This window comes from Dreissena polymorpha, chromosome 1 (assembly GCF_020536995.1).
Source record: "Dreissena polymorpha isolate Duluth1 chromosome 1, UMN_Dpol_1.0, whole genome shotgun sequence".
In the NCBI taxonomy this organism is placed as follows: Eukaryota; Metazoa; Mollusca; class Bivalvia; order Myida; family Dreissenidae; genus Dreissena; species Dreissena polymorpha.
This window is the reverse complement of record NC_068355.1, coordinates 173,582,896-173,602,832: the sequence shown is the minus strand read 5'-3', so window position 1 is coordinate 173,602,832 and position 19,937 is coordinate 173,582,896. Positions and strand designations below refer to the sequence as shown.

General features: G+C 38.5%; 1 protein-coding gene across 2 annotated transcripts; it reads right to left on the bottom strand.

Annotated features, from left to right (window-relative positions):
• Positions 1 to 1,291: 1,291 nt before the first annotated feature.
• Positions 1,292 to 19,233, bottom strand: LOC127861796 (peroxisomal sarcosine oxidase-like). 2 transcript variants are annotated; one of them, XM_052400486.1, is made up of 8 exons: positions 19,010 to 19,233; positions 9,620 to 9,771; positions 9,070 to 9,283; positions 6,953 to 7,135; positions 6,262 to 6,408; positions 5,856 to 6,005; positions 4,931 to 5,006; positions 1,292 to 2,067 (listed from the first exon to the last, which is right to left on the bottom strand). In XM_052400486.1, exons 1-8 carry the CDS (start codon positions 19,025 to 19,027, stop codon positions 1,946 to 1,948), a joined length of 1,062 nt encoding a protein of 353 aa, XP_052256446.1. In that variant the 5' UTR covers positions 19,028 to 19,233; the 3' UTR covers positions 1,292 to 1,945. The 2 variants fall into 2 exon arrangements, with proteins under 2 accessions (XP_052256446.1, XP_052256438.1); XM_052400478.1 differs by having other exon boundaries at positions 18,820 to 19,232.
• Between the last annotated feature and the right edge of the window lie 704 nt (positions 19,234 to 19,937).

The following is a 19,937-nucleotide window of genomic DNA, read 5'->3' as shown; positions in this document are numbered from 1 at the left end:
CTTATAGAGTAACGTCCCTTTTCTTCAGATGTTGATCCGCTGGCATACACCGGAGGACTCCCCCTTGTCTATTTGCAAGCCTTTTATATACTGGCGAACATAGCGCCACCTAGCCAACGGAAAGGCACGATCCGGAAACTACCGACGTTTCCGAATTCCCTCCGCACTCTACGGAAATTACCGATCAGCATTTCTCCTTCACTTACACAGAAACTAGCCGAATATATATGCAGGGGTTTACTAAAAACATTCCTTAAATATCAAATACTCTTTAAATGCTTAATACATTATTTTTAGCTATACAATTAACTTACTTTATGAAGAACAAGTTACAATTTCATATTGTTTACCTAGCAAATTTAAAACTAAGGGAGGTAATCATACTGTAGCAGTGAAGAAACGCATAGCATCTATATCGACCACGAATCCTTTCGTTATACACAGATTTCGGCATGTTTTGAAGTATGTCATTACATGCTTTATATTGATAAATGTAAACATTCAATTTTAAAAGCTCCAGTAAAAAATCAAAAATAAAATTTAAAAAAGGAAAAAAAAAGTAGCCCGCCGCAGGGCTCGAACCAGTGACCCCCGGAATCCTGAAGTAAAACGCATTAGCCAACTGAGCTATCCTGCCAAGCATACACAAACTGCGTATTTTATACGTTATATAAGCAATCTTCGTAGTTTCACAAATTTTAACGACAACAACAGAACTCTCCAAATTATTTAATCGTTTTGCGTTGCAACGCTTTATAATTTTTATGTTTTTAAATCGTCAAAAGATGCATATAATGGCTATATTAGACCATGGCAAATGTTCAGTAATACTGTTTCCTCACAAATATCATAACTAAACCGAAAATTTGCAAATCTGAAACAACTTTTTCAATTTTGTCAATTTACCAAACCGTGAAAAGATCCCTTTAATTTTGTTCTAATATGGGGCATGATTGTTCGTTAGGATCTTGAATTCGTCAATGGGTCGACTGACGTAATACACGAAAATTAATGCCTGACGATTAATAATGGTTTCACAGTAATCATATACTGAAACCTTAAAATCGAAAAAAAAAGCCACACGTTTGGTGAACATTGGATGTAAAATTATATTTTAATTGTTGACATCACTGTTGTGAGTACGCGGAGCTATGATGACCCTCGTGTTTCCTAAATTGCCACAAAATAAATTAAAAAATGAGTTAGAAAATTGAAGACGGTTTTTGAAACTGTTATCCTACATACAACATTCCACAAGGAGACCTCGATGGACAGCAGACTAGTCTAAATAGAACAGAACAAGTATTTTATTCACTTACGCATATTACAGCTCATCGTGATAACAACTTCATAGTATAATACATGCATGCAGGGAATAATGAGTAATTCAAATAATAATAACAAGAGAGCAGGTAAACAACATCATATTGATATAATAGACTAAACACACTGTATATTATTTTTTATCCAGAAGAGACTGTATAGAAAACGCGAACACCTCCGTGATGAAAGCGAGGTAACTCCAGATATATCAACACACGATTAAACATCTACCAGTACTAGAAAATAACATATTTAAGTAATTGAGATGGATTGTGTTAATTGTGTTTTGTTAACGACATCGAAAACAACGTCTATCATAGTACCTAAAACCTAAAGGTTTCTAAAAACTACAATGCATTCTCATGAGAAATAACGAACATTTGTAAAGTAGTTGTGAGTGAAAATGTAGACACGAATAGCCTTAAAGAGGGCATGAAAGAATGATGACTTTCCTGCGATTCAGACGAGTTCTTTAGAAAAGGTGCTTGGTAAAAGAAAATAACAAATCCCTCTATTTCAGTATATATTTATAAACGCCTTTGCTACACCGACATTTACTTATATAATAATAAATAGCAACAAAGAAGACGAATAGCCCACACCGACAGCAAGTCCGAGGAGTTTATAGTTTGTTCTTGAAGAAGCGGTCAATCCTGAAAGGCGACATGTCATAGCTGGGTTTCTGACCCGTGGCCATCTGGGACAGCACCTTACCAACCACCGGGGCCAGCTTGAACCCGTGACCTGTGGGCACCAAAGGACAGTATACGATTCATATATAAATTTTTACGGAAATTGCTCGGCTATTTTGTATATTCTCATATATCCATATTTAAAGATTTTCTTTCTTTTATTTGCACAGCTAAAGATGAAAAGATTACGAGAGGATTTGATTTTTCTCCGCACAGTTATACGATGAGTAAATATAGATCTTGTTTATGGTTTCAGCTTTGTTGAAAGGAACAAGTATTTATGATGCGCAGCAATGGAAGACAAGTGAACTTGACGCAAATACTAGTATTAATACTTATTGTAGTCATTATAATTAAATTGAACTATATATGAGTCGTGTTCTGAGAAAACTGGGCATAATGCATGTGCGTAAAGTGTCGTCCCAGATAAGCCTGTGCAGTTCGCACAGGCTAATCAGGGACGACACTTTCCGCCTAATTAGAATTTTGCTAAGAAGAGACTACATTGAAACGAAAAATGTCATAAAAACGGAAAGTGTCGTCCATTATTGGCCTGTGCGGACTGCACAGGCTAATCTGGGACGACACTTTACGCACAGGCATTGTGCCCGTTTTCTCAGAACGCGAGACATATGATTATTTAATACCATTATGCGAGATATCAATCTGTCAGATGTAAACATAGAGAATACTAGGTTAGCGTTGAATACAGAGAAGTTTATGTTGCGAGGCTTAGAACGCCGGAAGCGCGAGCCTTGGCGAGCGCTTTCGGTGTTCGAGCCGAGCAACATAAACTTCTCTGTATTCAACGCTAATCCTAGTATTCTATTTATCCCATTTGATTTTTTCAACGTGACATTTAACATAAATAGATCTAATAACCTTAACAATAATTTTAATTCAGTCATAAAAGCGCTTAAAATCTAACAAATGTAACCATGCGTAGTGATATACATGTATTTGTTCTGGTACGCAAAATAGTCTTTAAAAAATTCACACACAAACTGTAAAACAAGTAAAAAATATCACCATATGCCTACATTCAATTTTACGCAGTATGCGAATTTTAACACATTACGACCGCGAAAAGAAGATTTTACTTTACTATAATTCATTTTATTTTCGAAAGAAAATGATCAAATCCAATATGGCGGCGATTGCTCCTGACAAAATGCTGTCGATGTCAACATACATGTACACCATCGACGACCTAGTTCTGGCTACCATAACTTTAAATGTCGCTTTTTATGATTTTTGACTGGCGCGGCTTTGTACAGGTCTTTCATTACTAAATAAACTGTACGCTGAAGTTTCTTTAGCTATCGAAGACCTTGACAATTTTGACGAGTAAACAGACAATTGCAGCGACTGACACTTTATTTGACAAAATATACAGGGCAATACGTTTTCCGACTTCGGACGACGAATTTAAGGACGCGCAGAACGTGTTTTTTATATAATGTTATGGGTATGCCGTGTGTGATCCGATGCATCAATGGCGCCCATGTTAAAATCATTTCCCCGAGAACAGGGAACGACAAAAGTACAAACAAAAATCAAAACACGTAAGAACTAGTATCTTACCTTTAATTATCCTTTAAAATCCATCTAATAATCCATTTAACTCAATAATTGACGATTTTGCATCTAGGGTCTTTAATAATTATTTTAGCATAGTTAAATAAAGACCTTTATGCCATTCTATCACTTTATAATAATTCAAATGAGTTTATGAACGCTATAAACTTTCTTCTTCGTCACACGCTACGTCATGTACTCTACATTACTGCTGTTCAAATGAACCGGAGCAGTTTATCTAATAATAGCCGTTGGTAAACTCGGTTGCATTTGCAGATTTCTGCATACAAACATAATTATGTTTAAACTTGCACAATGTTTTATTTATCTATGGTAAATGCCCTTATTGTACGAGAAAATAATTTAATATATAAATACACAAAGAATGGAAAACATTCCAGTACACAACAGATAAATAAGTAGAAAATACCCGTGTACAAAATGGGACGTTCCCAATTCCAGTGTGGTGCTATTTTTACCATCTTATACTTTACACAGCTCTATGCCTAACGTGAATTAAATAGGAAAGCAAACATAGCAGATTATTCATGAACTGTGCGATATGTGTATGGCTTGTTGTACATTCTTAATATTTAAGTTAAATGTCAAAAGTATATGCTTTGGTTATAAACAATGCACATTACACGAAATAAGGAAAATGTGATCAATTGACAATTCAGATATGTCGACATACAGTACATGTAGAAAAAATGTGAAATAAGTCGCGTTTATAATAAATCGTCAAAAAATGGGGAAAATGACGCAATAAGTATGTCATTTTATGACGCCATCAATCAGCTGATTCATTATACGGATGGCGAAAAATTATGTCATATGACTAGTTTTAAAGGTTGAAGGTCGTATAATTTTGAAGCTTAAGTTTTGTCGACTTTGTTATAAATAAAAAAATAACAAAACAAAAATCGTGTAATTTCATATTTTATTTCAACATTTCTTTTGGTGAATATGTCAGATATATGTTTTTTTGCAAAATGTGCACATTTTCTTCTAATGGGTGACCTTAAAATTCGATCAATGAACCAAACAATATCGACCTAATTTTAGCGCATATCGCATGACGTCATTTAAAAAGTAGTCCGTGCACGCGACAGGTATATTCCACAGTGTTGAATACAAGCAAGTATATCCCACAACGTGTTATACCGTCAATGTCGCGGTGAAAATGGGATAAAATACAATCAGTGCTCTGTTTGATTCACTGTTAGTTTATCGAGTTTAATGTATTAGTTAACTGTATAGATTGTTTAATACTCTGACGTGTTCAATATATATATTTTTTTAAATACAAGTACAAACCTGGGCTTATGAGCACTTACCTGAGAATCCAGCAGCTATGACGACGTTTTTCCAGACCGGATGGTGGTCCAAAACAAAATCATAGTCTGGTGTGTTCTTGAATATAGAAAAGGAGATGATCGTATTAACAAAATAAAACTTAAAATAACGTTTTCGACCCCCCTACACAAAAGGCCCCACAAATAATACAGCAACAAACAAACAAAAAACACACCAGATTAATCAACAACAAGAAAATAAAAAATCAAATGACAAATCTAGGAGGTTTTTAGTATAATTGACAGAAAGTCGCACATTTAACTACATATCGGTTTTTGAACACACCTTCATTGGCGATGAAATGTTTGTAATAAAGGCTGTGAGTAGTGTTTATTGGACGAGCATTATAGAACATTCAATCTAAAAGCTTAAACATAAAAGTAAATGAAAACGGCGGAAAATATAAAGTACCTGAGTGTCTACAACACTTTGTGTTCTGTCTGAATTAACTAGGATACCGTACATCATTTGTATTGGTTAAGTCACACTAAAACATCGAATTTATAGTCGAGTTCAATAACATCAGGCTAGGTAATTTTGAAACGTTTTTTACTCAAAGTTAAAAAATGGACTGGCAATAATATTTAACTTTGATGCCAATGTAAATAATGTCGTAAACAAAGAAAATAAATAATAACGCATATGTCAACACCAAATATAAAAGTCTAAGAATAAAGAAAAAGGACAATATTGAATAAAGATGTTGAAAATAGCCGCCAATTTTTATCATTTTAAGCTAAAATGGCAAAAATAAAGAATATTTTTTGTATGTATTTATTCTCAATTTAAAGTGATTTTATTTTATCCAAACATAGATAATTCCCATTCTGGAAGTGACCACCGCCGAGAGAAGTTTGAAGAACAGTTTAGAAAATACTGGTCCAAAGTATTACTAGCCGCGCCTACCGTGTAGATGCAGGTCTCAACTACCCGGGGCTCCCTCTCGAGGGTGGGAAAGTGGGTGGCGATGATTGCCTTGATCTTGTCCATTACCCACTGGTTATCAACAGCGTCCCTCTTGTCCGGGTCGATCCTGGGGCCCGTGTGCAGGCAGATCTGAAGCGGGCAACCAGCATCGTGGCGGAATAAACGCAACAGCATGTAAAAGTGCGAAATTATATTATTTACTTTGACGGTTGTCTCAAATTGTCAATAAGAAATAATAACTTGAAATTTAATGTTATTTAATCAAAATTAGAACCATGAATTGCATTTTAAAACAATGTCATTTATTAAGCTTTTAGAACTTAATTTATGGCAAATAAATGGCATCTTTTCCCGTTTTACTAACAATTCAACCGGAAGTTGTCACCTTAACCAAGCCTGGATACTCTTCAGCCGGAAGTCCATAAATGTGCCCGTCTCCCATCGCGTTTTCAGTGATAAAGGTGGGAAACTTGGAAGAACAGAATGTGTCCGAGCCGCTCTCCTTCCAGTAGCAGACGGTAATCTTGAGAGGCTTAAACGCAACACAAAATCCATGAACATATTAATCTATAAAAACGTTCACATAAGCACCGCGTTATGCGAAAATGGTTATATCAGCGCTGTCTGACTACGAGTTACCTTGTCCGCTAATGAGACCACAAACATTGCGTGACTGAATAGCGAACAGGGTGTTTTCGCATGGTGGGGCCTAATTTATATGATCATAAACGGTTTTTTCAAACATAAAATTTTTTTAGTACAATGCAACTTTCTAAAAAAGTAATATCATAAAATAAAATATTATTATCATTTTACAAATGGGTTGCATTTTTACAGATTTTGACTTTGATTAGAAATGATAAAAACTAAACCTTAAGTTAAAAAATAGCATGTTAACACAGCAATGAATATTGCTTATATTTCTAAATTTCTAGTTAAATAAAATCATGGTACTAGAATGTAGAACGAAGTCGCATTCATTCTTCTTAGTGTGAAAGAGCATTAAAATAAAGACGAAAAGTAATTCAAACACACATTCCTAAAAAGTATAAACACATCCGACGAACGTTATTTACCTCCAAGGGAATGTTGACTCCGATAGAGGGCAGGAAGGTTGCGGCCCAGGGACCAAGGGCGAGCACCACACTACGGCCCCTATAGACGTGTTCCCGGGTTCTCACAGTGACCTCATCCCCGGGATGGAGGTCCACCATGGGCTCCCCGTCCCTCAAAACTCCCCCGAAACGCACGAACTGGGCCTGCAGGACGCATTATGACAGACAATATGAAGAAGATAATACAGGGCTAGGCTAAAAAGTACTTAGCGGGATGTCCATAGCAATTGTTAAACGCACAAAGTTATGGTATATTTGATTTTCTATTCCGAGTTAAATAAATAATAAATTAGCTTTTGAATAACGATTCTGATTCATCAACAAATTAGGGCGTGAGGAATATCATTATAAACGGAAAAGTACAATAAAAAATAGCAACAAATGGCTATAATTCTGTCAACATTGATCATATTTCTTAAACGATCATCAGTATGTTTTTTCAGGTGTGACGATTTAAGAAAATTTGCAAATCTGTTAAATCCCGAGTAGAGGTCATTACATTGTAAAACGTACGGATGTATCTGCCGTTCTATTCACGTGCACGTGCATCAAGGAATTCCTTTAAATTTGACATGTTATACACCCTAGTACATTAGCGGCACCGTACCTGAAACTCTTGCAGCACGGTATACACCTTAGTGCATTAGCGGCAACGTACCTGAAACTATTGCAGCACGGTATACACCTTAGTGCATTAGCGGCAGCGTACCTGAAACTATTGCAGCTCGGTATACACCTAAGCGCATTAGCGGCACTGTACCTGAAACGCTTGCAGCACGGTATACACATTAGTGCATTAGAGGCACTGTACCTGAAACTCTTGCAGCACGGTATACACCTTAGTGCATTAGCGGCACTGTACCTGAAACTATTGAAGCACGGTATACACCTTAGTGCATTAGCGACACTGTACCTAAAACTCTTGCAGCACGGTATACACATTAGTGCATTAGCGGCACTGTACCTGAAACTATTGCAGCACGGTTTACACCTTAGTGCAATAGCGGCACCGTACCTGAAACTATATCAGCAAGGTATACACATTAGTGCATTAGCGGCACTGTACCTGAATCTATTGCAGCACGGTATACACCTTAGTGCATTAGCGGCACTGTACCTGAAACTATTGCAGCACGGTATACACCTTAGTGCATAAGCGGCACTGTACCTGAAACTCTTGCAGCACGGTATACACATTAGTGCATTAGCGGCACTGTATCTGAAACTCTTGCAGCACGGTTTACACCTTAGTGTAATAGCGGCACCTTACCTGAAACTATTGCAGCACGGTATACACCTTAATGCATTAGCGGCACTGTACCTGAAACTCTTGCAGCACGGTATACACCATAGTGCATTAGCGGCACTGTACCTGAAACTCTTGCAGCACGGTATACACATTAGTGCAATAGCGGCACCGCACCTGAAACTATTGCAGCACGATATACACCTCAGTGCATTAGCGGCACTGCACCTGAAACTATTGCAGCATGGTATACACCTTAGCGGCACTGTACCTGAAACTCTTGCAGCACGGTATACACATTAGTGCAATAGCGGCACTGTACCTGAAACTATTGCAGTACGGTATACACCTTAGTGCATTAGCGGCACTGTACCTGAAACTATTGCAGCACGGTATACACATTAGTGCAATAGCGGCACCGTACCTGAAACTAATGCAGCACGGTATACACCTAAGTGCATTAGCGGCACTGTACCTGAAACTATTGCAGCACGGTATACACCTTAGTGCATTAGCGGCACCGTACATGAAACTATTGCAGCACGGTAAACACATTAGTGCATTAGCGGCACCGTACCTGAAACTATTGCAGCACGGTTTTCACATTAGTGCATAAGCGGCACTGTACCTGAAACTATTGCAGCACGGTATACACCTTAGTGCATTAGCGGCACCGTACCTGAAACTCTTGCAGCACGGTATACACCTTAGTGCATTAGCGGCACCGTACCTGAAACTATTGCAGCACGGTATACACCTTAGTGCATTAGCGGCACCGTACCTGAAACTATTGCAGCACGGTATACACCTTAGTGCATTAGCGGCACTGTACCTGAAACGCTTGCAGCATTTTGTCCGCCCTGAGCACTCCACCAGACTTGTCCAGTATGAAGTTAAAGTCGTCCGGAAACGCCATGCTCGGGTAGCGGCGGCGCTGTTCTACACTGTCCATCTTGTCAAAGGGAACCCCGAAGCGCTGCAGACACTCTTCAGTACATGACGTGAAAGGGTCATCCGGGCGACCGAACACCAGGGTACCGCAGTTTCTGGAATTCAATTTAAAGGTCAACATAAACTATAGATTATGTTAAACATATACTAGTATGCAACCACCAGATGCTGCAAACAACGCCTCCGCATTTGACATATATCATGCAGTGACATTTAAGGTTACCACTACATGTAAAAATGCATATACATTAAAAAGATACAAACGTGCACTATATACATAGTTTACTATTGATACGTGCAGGGAGAGAGTTTATTGCTTCTTCTAAATGCCGAAACTTAAATAGATATTTACGCTCCAAAAAGCATGTTTCTAAGTGGTAAGTTACCAAGCACTTTTAGAAGACTGCCACGTAAAGTAAATAATGACGTACATAAAAAGCTGCTTCCCACATTCCTTCTCCAGCTCTGTCGTGAGCTCATAGGATTCGAACATCATACGTGTGTAGAAGTCCTTGGCACCGTACGCCTTCCTGGTAATCCGCGACTGACCGTGGGAGGAACCCCGGCTGTGGGGCAATGGGAACTAAGGAGAGATGACAAAGATATGATAACTACTGTGGGACAGCGGTTACCAAAGATACATGAAAAAGACACTATAGCGACTGTAAAGCCGTGGGAACTGGAAAGACATAACGCTAACATGATAGGGACTGTGTGACAGTGGGATATAATAAGACCAAACAAAGAAATGCTAGCGACTGTGGGGCAGAGGTAAAAAGGGGGCATTACAACGATATGTTAGCGACTGTTTGGCAGTTAAAGATTTGGAGACATTACAAATATATGGTAGCGACTGTGGGACAGTGGGATCTATTGAGAAATAACAGAGATATGGTAGCGACTGTAGGACATTGGTTACTAGAGAGACACAAAAAGGATATGATTGCGACTGTAGGTAAGTAGGAGCTAGAGAGATACAACAAATATAAAATAGCGACTGTAGGGCAGAGGTTTCAATGGGGAGATTACAAAGACACTATAGTGACTGTGGAGCCGTGGGAACAAGGGCTGCACAGCGAATATATAGTAGCACTGTGGTGCAATTGAAATAACAAAGACACTATAGCAACCGTCGGCCAGTTGGATGAAGGGAGACATTACAAAGCTATGTTAGAGACTGCGGGTGATTGGAACTAGGGAGATATTTAAAAGATATGGTAGCGACTTCTTCACTATGAGAGCTGGTGGGAAATAATAAAGATACGATATCGACTGTTGGGCGGATTACAAGGATACAATGGCGACTGTGGAGCACTTGGAGCAAGGGAGAGACAACACAGATACAATAGCGACTGGGGCAGTGGGGGCAAAGGAGAGTTAACACAGATACAATGGCGACTGGGGCAGCGGGGGCAATGAAGAGATAACACAGATACAATGGAAACTGGGGGCAGTGGGAGAGAGGGAGAAAAACACAGATAAAATAGCGACTGGGGGCAGTGGGAGCCAGGGAAAGATAACACAAATACAATAGCGACTGGAGCAGTGGGGCGAGGGAGATAACATAGATACAATAGCTACTGGAGCGGTGGGGGCAATGGAGAGATAACACAGATACAATGGAAACTGGGGGCAGTGGGAGCGAGGAAGAAAAAACACAGATACAATCGCGACTGGGGGCAGTGGGAGCGAGGGAGAGATAACACAAATACAATAGCGGCTGGAGCAGTGGGGGCGAGGGGGAGATAACACAGATACAATAGCGACTGGAGCAGTGGGGGCGAGGGAGAGATAACAGAGATACAATGGCGACTGGGGGCAGTGGGAGCGAGATGATATAACACAAATAAAAAAGCGACTAGAGCAGTGGGGGCGAGGGAGAGATAACACAGATACAATTTCGACTGGGGACAGTGAAAGCAAGCGAGGGAGAGATCACACATACAATTAAGACTGGGGGCAGTGGGAGCGAGAAGAGATAACACAGATACAAAAGAGACTTGGGCAGTGGAAGCGAGGGAGATATAACACAGATACAATAGCAACTGGGGCAGTGGGAGCGAGGGCGAGATAACACAGATATAATGGCGACTTAGGGCAGTGGGAGAGAGGGAGAGATAACACAGATATAATAGCGACTGAGGGCAGTGGGAGCGAGGGAGAGATAACAGAGATACTGCAGCAACTGTGGGAAATGGGAGCGATGGAGAGATAACACAGATAAAATAACGACTGGGGCAGTGGGAGAGAGACTGGCTACATGGGGGAGCGAGGGAGAGATAAAATAGATACGCTAGTGACTGGGGCAGTGGGAGCCAGGGAGAGATAAAACAGATACAATCGAGACTAGGGGCAGTGGGAGAGAGGGAGAGATAACACAGATAATATAGCGACTAGGGAAATGGAAGAGATAACACTACAATAGCGACTGGGGCATTTGGGAGAGAGGGAGAGATAACACATATACAATAGCGAGTTGGGACAGTGGGAGCGAGGGCGATATAATACAGATAAAATAGCGACTGTTGGGCAGTGGGAGCGAGGGAGAAATAACATATACAAAGGCGACTGAGGGCAGTGGGAGCGAGAAAGAGATTACACAGATACAATGACGAATGTGGGGAAGTGGGGGCGAGGGAGAGATAACTCAGACACAATAGCGACTGGGGCAGTGGGGGTGAGGGAGAGAAAACACAGGTACAATAGCGACTGGGGCGCAGTAGAAGCGCGGGGGAGATAACACTGATACAATGGCGAATGGGGGCAGTGGGAGAAAGGGAGAGATAACACAGATACAAAAGCGACTAGGGGCGTGAGAGCGATGAAGAGATAACAGAGATAGAATAGCGAGTGGGGGCAGTGGGAGCGAGGGAGAGATATTCAAAAGCGACTCGGGCAGTGGAAGCGTGGGAGAGATTACACAGATATAATAAGGTCTGGGGTCAGTGGGAGCGAGCGAAAGATATCACATATACAATTTCGAGTGGGGGGCAGTGTGAGCGAGGGAGGAATAATACAGATAATGCAGTGACAGTTGGGCAGTGGGAGCAAGGGAGAGATAACACAGATACAATAGCGACGGGGGGCAGTGGGAGCGAGGGAGAGATAACACAGAAACAATAGGGGCTGGAGGCAGTGGGAGCGAAGGAAACAGATACAATAGGGACTGGGGACATTGGGAGCGAGGAAGAGATAACACAGATGGAATAGCGACTGTGGACCGTGAGAGCGAGGGAGAGGTAGTGGGAAGAATCCTGGGGGCATGAAATAGCGACTGTGGGAAATAGGTTACTTGAGGGAAGGTTACAGTATACTAAATACTCTAAATACTAAATATACCCTCTTAAAACATTAACATTATTTATTTGAAGACTCGCATCGCTGTAGGGCCACTTGCCATGGCTTTAATTTATATTATTTTCTGTGCATGAGGTAGGGAAAACATTGTTGTTTACTAGAAATTCACTATTTTGCTTTAAGGTTGAAGACAATATAAGAATTTAACAGATGGCGGTAGACCCTAATCAACAGGAGAGAAGCCGGTAAATAGATGGCCGTAAACAGATACCATTATTTCGTGTCCAGTTCTTTCTTACATATCGCAAGAATTATCTTTTTTATTATCTAAATCAATTCGGCTTGGAATGTTCTTCGAGAAAAGGTATAGTTATTAAGGTCTCCATGCGAAAAAGTTTGACTTTATTTTTGTTAAAGTAATTGCTTAATACATTGACTTTGTTAATGAAATCTTTTATTATATTGTGATCGGAAGTAAACGTAGATGGAGAAGCGACATACCGGTAGATAGATTAATCATTGTGGATCAGTTTATACTCGAGATCATCAAACACAGCTATAAAAGTGACTGTAAAACCGTGGTAACTTAGTGAATCAAACATAGATGGAATAGGGACCAAGGTTTCGTGGGTCTACAGGGTTGCAAGCAAAGGTGGACTAGCGACTGTTAGACCGCAATGGGGTGAATCACGTGGTCAGAATTGAGAAAACATGGCCGCCGATTCCTCGCTTAGATTGAAAAATTGAGTGTTCAAACAGGTACATCTTCCTTATTACTTACTTGTTTTTAATCGGATAACGCCTATCATATGGCCAGCCGGAAGCGGTTTCATAGAGTATCAACCGTTTCCCTCTGGTTGGTCGGAGTGTGGAGATTACTCATGGAATATTTTGCGATTTCTTGAACCGTCAATTGCTGTTGAACACGCACTAACAATAATATCACTGTTTTCACAATAATTAGCACTGTTTAAGTACCAGTTGTGCATGTGGACTCATTGAAACTTACAAAAAATGGATACATCGATTGCTAATGGCGTTATTTTCAAGGTACAGTTGAGTTTCGATTGGTTTTAACGATTGCTGTTGAGCACGCACATGGCTGTTGTACACGGACAACTTCTAGAACAACTGTTGTAGAGCACGCACATGTCAAGGAATACCGTTTTCTCCGCCGAATAAGTCTAAAACAACGTCGCATTGGCATGTTCTGATACATGTAGCGATACATATCATATGCAAACGCACTGAAAATGTTAATTCGCATACGAATTGGCAATCTGGATCATCAATTTTTTTATTTTCAATAGGAATTTTATAGCTAGCCTCTTTCGGTGTAGCTGCCTTTTGTAATGGCTTGCGAGTATTTGAAAATGTTGCTTTTCCTCCAGAGAGTTTTATTTATATTTGTTTTGGATTGCTGTTTTTTGCTTGAAGAAATCCCTTTATGATATTGTCATTTAAGTGAATGTTAAATTGTTTTCAGAACAATTTTTCATGCTAAAGGGACAAGTACATATAAACTTTATAAAGACAGGATAACATTTTACTCTATTACTATACAGTTTGTGACCAGAACATTAAGGATGAATATGATTTGGAATTGGGCATGAATTTAAACAACTTGAAAATGTATTTTATTTCCTACAAATTGTGTACTGTGTTTTACGCTTTCAGAGATCAATTCATCAAGTATTTTTGCCAAAAGTATATTTATTTTGAGTGAATATACTTAACACATTTGATGATTAGTAGCATTTTTTTCGTCCCAAGTTAGTATTATCAAGAATATTTTTATTGAAATGATAGTCTTGCATTTGGTCTCTTTTAAGTACTCGTTTTACATGAGCCGGATAGAGGACAGACTGTACATATAACCTCGAAGCGGACATAAAACCTTATAGCTACAGACACCATCTCAGACACAATTCAATTTACAAGGTAACTAGTTTACAACAACAATCATCAATAAGCTTTGATCCTATAACTTCATTACAGTGGCAATATAAAGTTTAGGCCAGCGTGACCGCAGGTCAGTATTTCTGTAGTACTTTGCTAAAAATGCTATTAAATTATGAATAAGTTCTGTAAATAAGCCATACCAGACATAGAATAACGTTTAATACGGATCAAATATGGTTTGGACACGAAATTTATAGTCAAAATAACAAGATGGTTTAATATGGACTTGGAAGCTGCCATCGTTGGGAAAATCAAGAGTGGGGTACAATTATTTAATCTACGAAACAAATGGTTAAAAAGTTATGTTTGACATTACCGTTGTTAAACAAGTCTGTCATACAGTCTTAAGCCATTATCTGATCGAGCTGTTATTGTGGTAACAATCAGAAAATTGTATTGGTTTGACTGTTCATTCATTTGTCAAGATTTGGCAATATAACACTTAAGCCCCCCGCCAGAGGTGTGAATACATACAGAAAGAACACAATGGGCTCATTCCGTGTGCATATCCAACCCTCTGGCGGGGGCAAAATTGGTATTTTGCCCAAGATGTTATTATGTTTAGACTAAACTTCGATTATTGACGATTTTAACAGTGTAAGAATCAGTTTCCAATATTATATCTATACTGTACCGCATGTATAAAACAAATAAAAACTTCAAAATATCTCTTGCTTTAACAAAGTTGACTCAATGGAACAAATAATATGATCTTAACATAATAGATCTATAACAGTGTTCTATAATGTATGTTCATCAGCGATCAGGCAAGATGTGCATCAGCAGATACAGATGAACACCAAAGTTGCAACAGTAACAAGAAAGAGCCTCAGACGAAGTATGTATATATGTATGCATATAACTAATCGTGGACATTGTTTCATTTATATAAGCTAAAAATTCAACTTTAAACTATATAATGACAATGTCATATTCTTTAAATTGAAATTATTTGCTAACAATGAAACGGACATACTGAACCAATAGAATCAGATCATTGTTAAACAATAACCATAATAAAATAGCTGATGGCTCTCAATAATCAAAATCATTCAGAACAATGCTTATCATTTGTGTAAGTAGTTAATAGAGTAAACCAAGAAAAACAAAAATATTTAAACATATACAGGTCATTGAGCAAGATGCAGATGGTGTACTATGCCAAACAGAACAGCTTTGCACAAACATGAAAAGTTCTACGAAAGAATTACAGTACAGACTGATATTCTCATTTAAACAATTCCAAAAATGAGTAAGTACAAATGAGGTTATTACCTAAACATTGTTTCAAAAATATTATATAGGCATTGAAATAATATATTTTGTTCACTTTTTGAATGGTTGTTCCAATGCTGTTAAACCCACATAAACAAACAAGGAACCAAACTATCAGTGTATGACTCCGAGATATACAAGCACAAATATAATGAAAACATTTATATTTAATCTGTCAATAACCAAAGTAAAGTAATTTGCGACAATGGTATCTCTAACTCTTCTCCCATCCGATACAGCCTGAAACATATCTCCCGTGGCAACCTCTTCTAAAGGTTCCGGATCCACTGCTGATTCCCCCACATCAGCCACAGATTATGAAGAACAGCACAGGCAATGATGAAGCGGCTAACATTGGCATGCTTCATTCTAATCTGTTATAAACAGAAATTGGAGGAATAACATTGAAAAATAATGTTACATCAAAAGTCATTGTTGAAAAAGTTGTCAAATTTGTCCCCAATGCTTGATGGAGAGTAAACAGTAACAGCTACTTTTTTTCCCCGAGTGTAACAATTTACTAATATCTTATGTATTTCTTATGAGCTCTAATAGATACACAAAAACATATCTAAAAATGTTTTATTGTTTTAGCTGGCATTCAGTAATGTATCAGTACTTTACAGTAATACGAGAAAGTTGTGTATACTGCTGTTACATTGACTTGTTCAATATGTCAAAATCAGTTACATTTATTCATATTTAGAGTATTCAGCATATTGTCCGTCTATTAGTAAGTTGAATTTAAGATCTGAAGTGTGTCTATGGCATGCAAAAATAATGTTAAGTTATTTATAACTTTTTTTCCAACTCTTAGACTTGATATGCCTAGAAATATATGATGATGTCAATTTTGATTAACAATCTTTGTTGATTAAATACATTTTATTTTATAATCTTAAATAAATTTTGTCATTAATAATATAAACAATGTCCTTACATACCTCACCATGAAGGACATGAAAGGTTCGCTTCCAAACCCCGAAGGCCCTTTCAATACTGTTTGGTGCCTATGTGAGCAGTTTTTGTACTTTTCCTGAGCTTTTGACTCTGTGAAAACAGTTATAATTATGTTGATAGTTTTAATACTGAACTATTTTATTGGAAAAGTGTTGGTACTTGGAGAATCAAGGAATATCTATTTCATAATGATATGTGTTGAGTATATGCTTAGCATACATGCAAGTTGTTTTGTGTGTTTCGTTTTGTTTTGCAGTTTATGAAAAAAAAACACGTCAATTTTCAACCAAAATGTGTGTTTTGCTGGATACATAAGATATGTATCGCTACATGTACCGGAACATGCCAATGCGACGTTGTTTTAGACTTATTCTGCGGAGAAAACGGTATTCCTTGACATGTGCGTGCTCAACAACAATTGCTCTAGAAGTTGTCCGTGTAAAACAGCCATGTGCGTGCTCAACAGCAATCGTTAAAACCAATCGAAACTCAACTGTACCTTGAAAATAACGCCATTAGAAATCGATGTATCCATTTTTTGTAAGTTTCAATGCGTCCACATGCACAACTGGTACTTAAACAGTGCTAATTATTGTGAAAACAGTGATATTATTGTCAGTGCGTGTACAACAGCAATTGACGGTTCAAGAAATCGCAAAATATTCCATGAGTAATCTCCACACTCCGACCAACCAGAGGGAAACGGTTGATACTCTATGAAACCGCTTCCGGCTGGCCATATGATAGGCGTTATCCGATTAAAAACAAGTAAGTAATAAGGAAGATGTACCTGTTTGAACACTCAATTTTTCAATCTAAGCGAGGCATCGGCGGCCATGTTTTCTCAATTCTGACCACGTGATTCCCCCCCATTGGACCGAGATAAAACAGAGAGAGCAAACCTAGTTGAAAGAGTGACTGTGGAACCGTGAGACCAAGAGGGAAACCAAACTAGATCGAATAGAAACTTCGGAACTGAGAGAAATAGAGAGCAGCAAACATATATAGAATATATACATAAAGAGACATTAAAAGCGGCGAGAACTAGAAGGGAAGGGAGTAAACATAGATGGAATATCGTATTATTTCGTATTATTTAATGTTTCAGTTAATCACTCAGAGTACGGCTTTCATGGTTTTGAAAGTGAATAGGAAATTAGTTGGGGCTTCATTGTGAAGTATTAGACATTATAAGTGTACTTCAATAACTTGAGATATTTGAAAAACTAAAGTTCTATAGGTAGCAGTACACGGTAGGAAGCAGAAACATGCGAATTGGCCCTGGTCAAAAATTGAAATATTGGGAAAGGGTTGATTTCAATGTCAAATTTGAGGGTAATAAGTCTTATTGTACTCCCAAACTGCATTAAATTCTAGGAATATGACCATTTTCAAATGCGAAACTGTGGGGTCATGACCTCTTGTTGTTGTTGTGTTCTTTGTTACTCAGGAAGGACAACTGCGGTAGGCATATTTATTTTGGGTTCTTTTTAAGCTGGAATCGCTAGTAGGGTCACGCTGTGAATGATTGCGCGAAAACCACCTGGTAACGAGGTATTTATTCATGCTTTGATGGGTTGTGCTATGTTTTGCGTGTAAAAATATCATTCCAAAAGCAGACTATCATTACCATTCTTTCGTCCCCAGCCACTTTCTTACATGGTAAAAAGTTTACTTGAAGCCCCTGTTTGCGGCCTTGCCATTCTTTCATTTTTGTCAATAGTATCACCTGTACAGGTTCCATATGCTCTTTTTTATCTTTTAAATGTAAGTTTCACACTTCTTGTGTGCAGTGAATTGTTTTTATGATTGCAGGTTCGTTGTTTTCTTAAATGAGCGGTGGAGATCAAGAAGGCGTCCGCGGCTCCGAGAGAGTGTGTCTACTGTGGTCTGCTACATTATAACAGTGTGTTTACATTCTGTCCAGTACGTGTGTAAAACCCGGGTAACCCCGTTGATTATGCACCCTGAGTACGGAGCAGATGGAAAAATATAATCAGTAAGCGAATGTAAGACTAATGTACTTATTGAACTTGGAAGCTGGATTATTTTGTACACTTCTACCTCATGCAAGCTATGAACATGCCATAACGTATACATGTATTTGTAGAGGCAAGTATTATCTGTTAACTATTACCTGTTCTAGCAGTAGCGTTTGTTTTCCGGCCTTAGCTAAGTGGTATGCGGTAGAAGACCCTTCTATTCCAGCTCCCACCACTATAACGTCATAAATCTCGCGAGAATTCGCCATTTTAAAACTGTTTGATTGCTTCGACCATTGATATTTTGGTGAATCCGTCTAAACAACTAAACTTTCATAAACATACACTTTCAACTGTCAACATGAAGTCCTCTCTCTGTTATCTTTAACCACCCTGTTAGATAAACATTAAACATCTTTATCCAGTTTTAACTAAACTCATAATTACTCGTCCTATCTCGAAATAAGATTGTCAGTATTGGCTGATGAGATATTTAAATTAACGCACACGCTTTATTTTCACTTAAGTTCGGAATGTAAACATTGTACACCTTCTAGTGAGGTTAAAATTTAGAACGGCATGTAAAAAGAAGCTGTTTATCGTATTACTTCCCTTTGAAAAATTAAAAATCAAACCAATCTAGTCATGGGGCCACGAACTGCCAGAGCTATTGTTTAATTTAGAGGACGTGCGGGTCTCATTGACGAACAAAACCTTTCGGCGATTTCCTTAACCAGGGTGAAGGATCACGTGACTTTGTGGGGTTCACAATGAAACGTTTATGGGTGTAAACACACCTGCAAGTGATGCTTTTTTCGGCGTGCTGTATTAAGCCAGCTTTTCACCTGACCTGACCTTTGTAAGTGTCCAATAATATTCAAATAAAATTTCCCGCGGCTAGGTACGAAATAATACACTTCATTTATTCCATTGGCTGATTTGAGTATAACACCAAAACATTGGAAAATATCCGCGTCTTTGTAACACTGTGAATTGATACTGCATGAAACAATTTTATCTCTAATGAAAAGGCTCAATAGATAGAACAGTTTTACAATCAATTCTCGACATAAATACGGTTTGTGCGTGCACCTTTTATTTTCAGAGAATTACCAGCGCAAAATCGTTTATACTAAAGGCTATGTTCTCATATTTAGTACTTACTTCCATATTCATGTCAACATGTTAACATGTAAAAGTATAAAGAGCAGTGGAAGCGAGGCCTCACTTTAATGCATTGCATTTCAACCCGCGAGGTTTCGGGTCAATTCGT

Coding starts and splice junctions, on each gene's coding strand:
- LOC127861796 (XM_052400478.1), bottom strand. CDS start 18,933: ATGGCGAATTCTCGCGAGATTTATGACGTTATAGTGGTGGGAGCTGGA. Junction 9,772..18,819: donor AAACGCTACTGCTAGAACAG/GTAATAGTTAAC, acceptor ATCTCTCCTTAG/TTCCCATTGCCCCACAGCCG. Junction 6,409..6,952: donor GAGTCAACATTCCCTTGGAG/GTAAATAACGTT, acceptor GTTGCGTTTAAG/CCTCTCAAGATTACCGTCTG.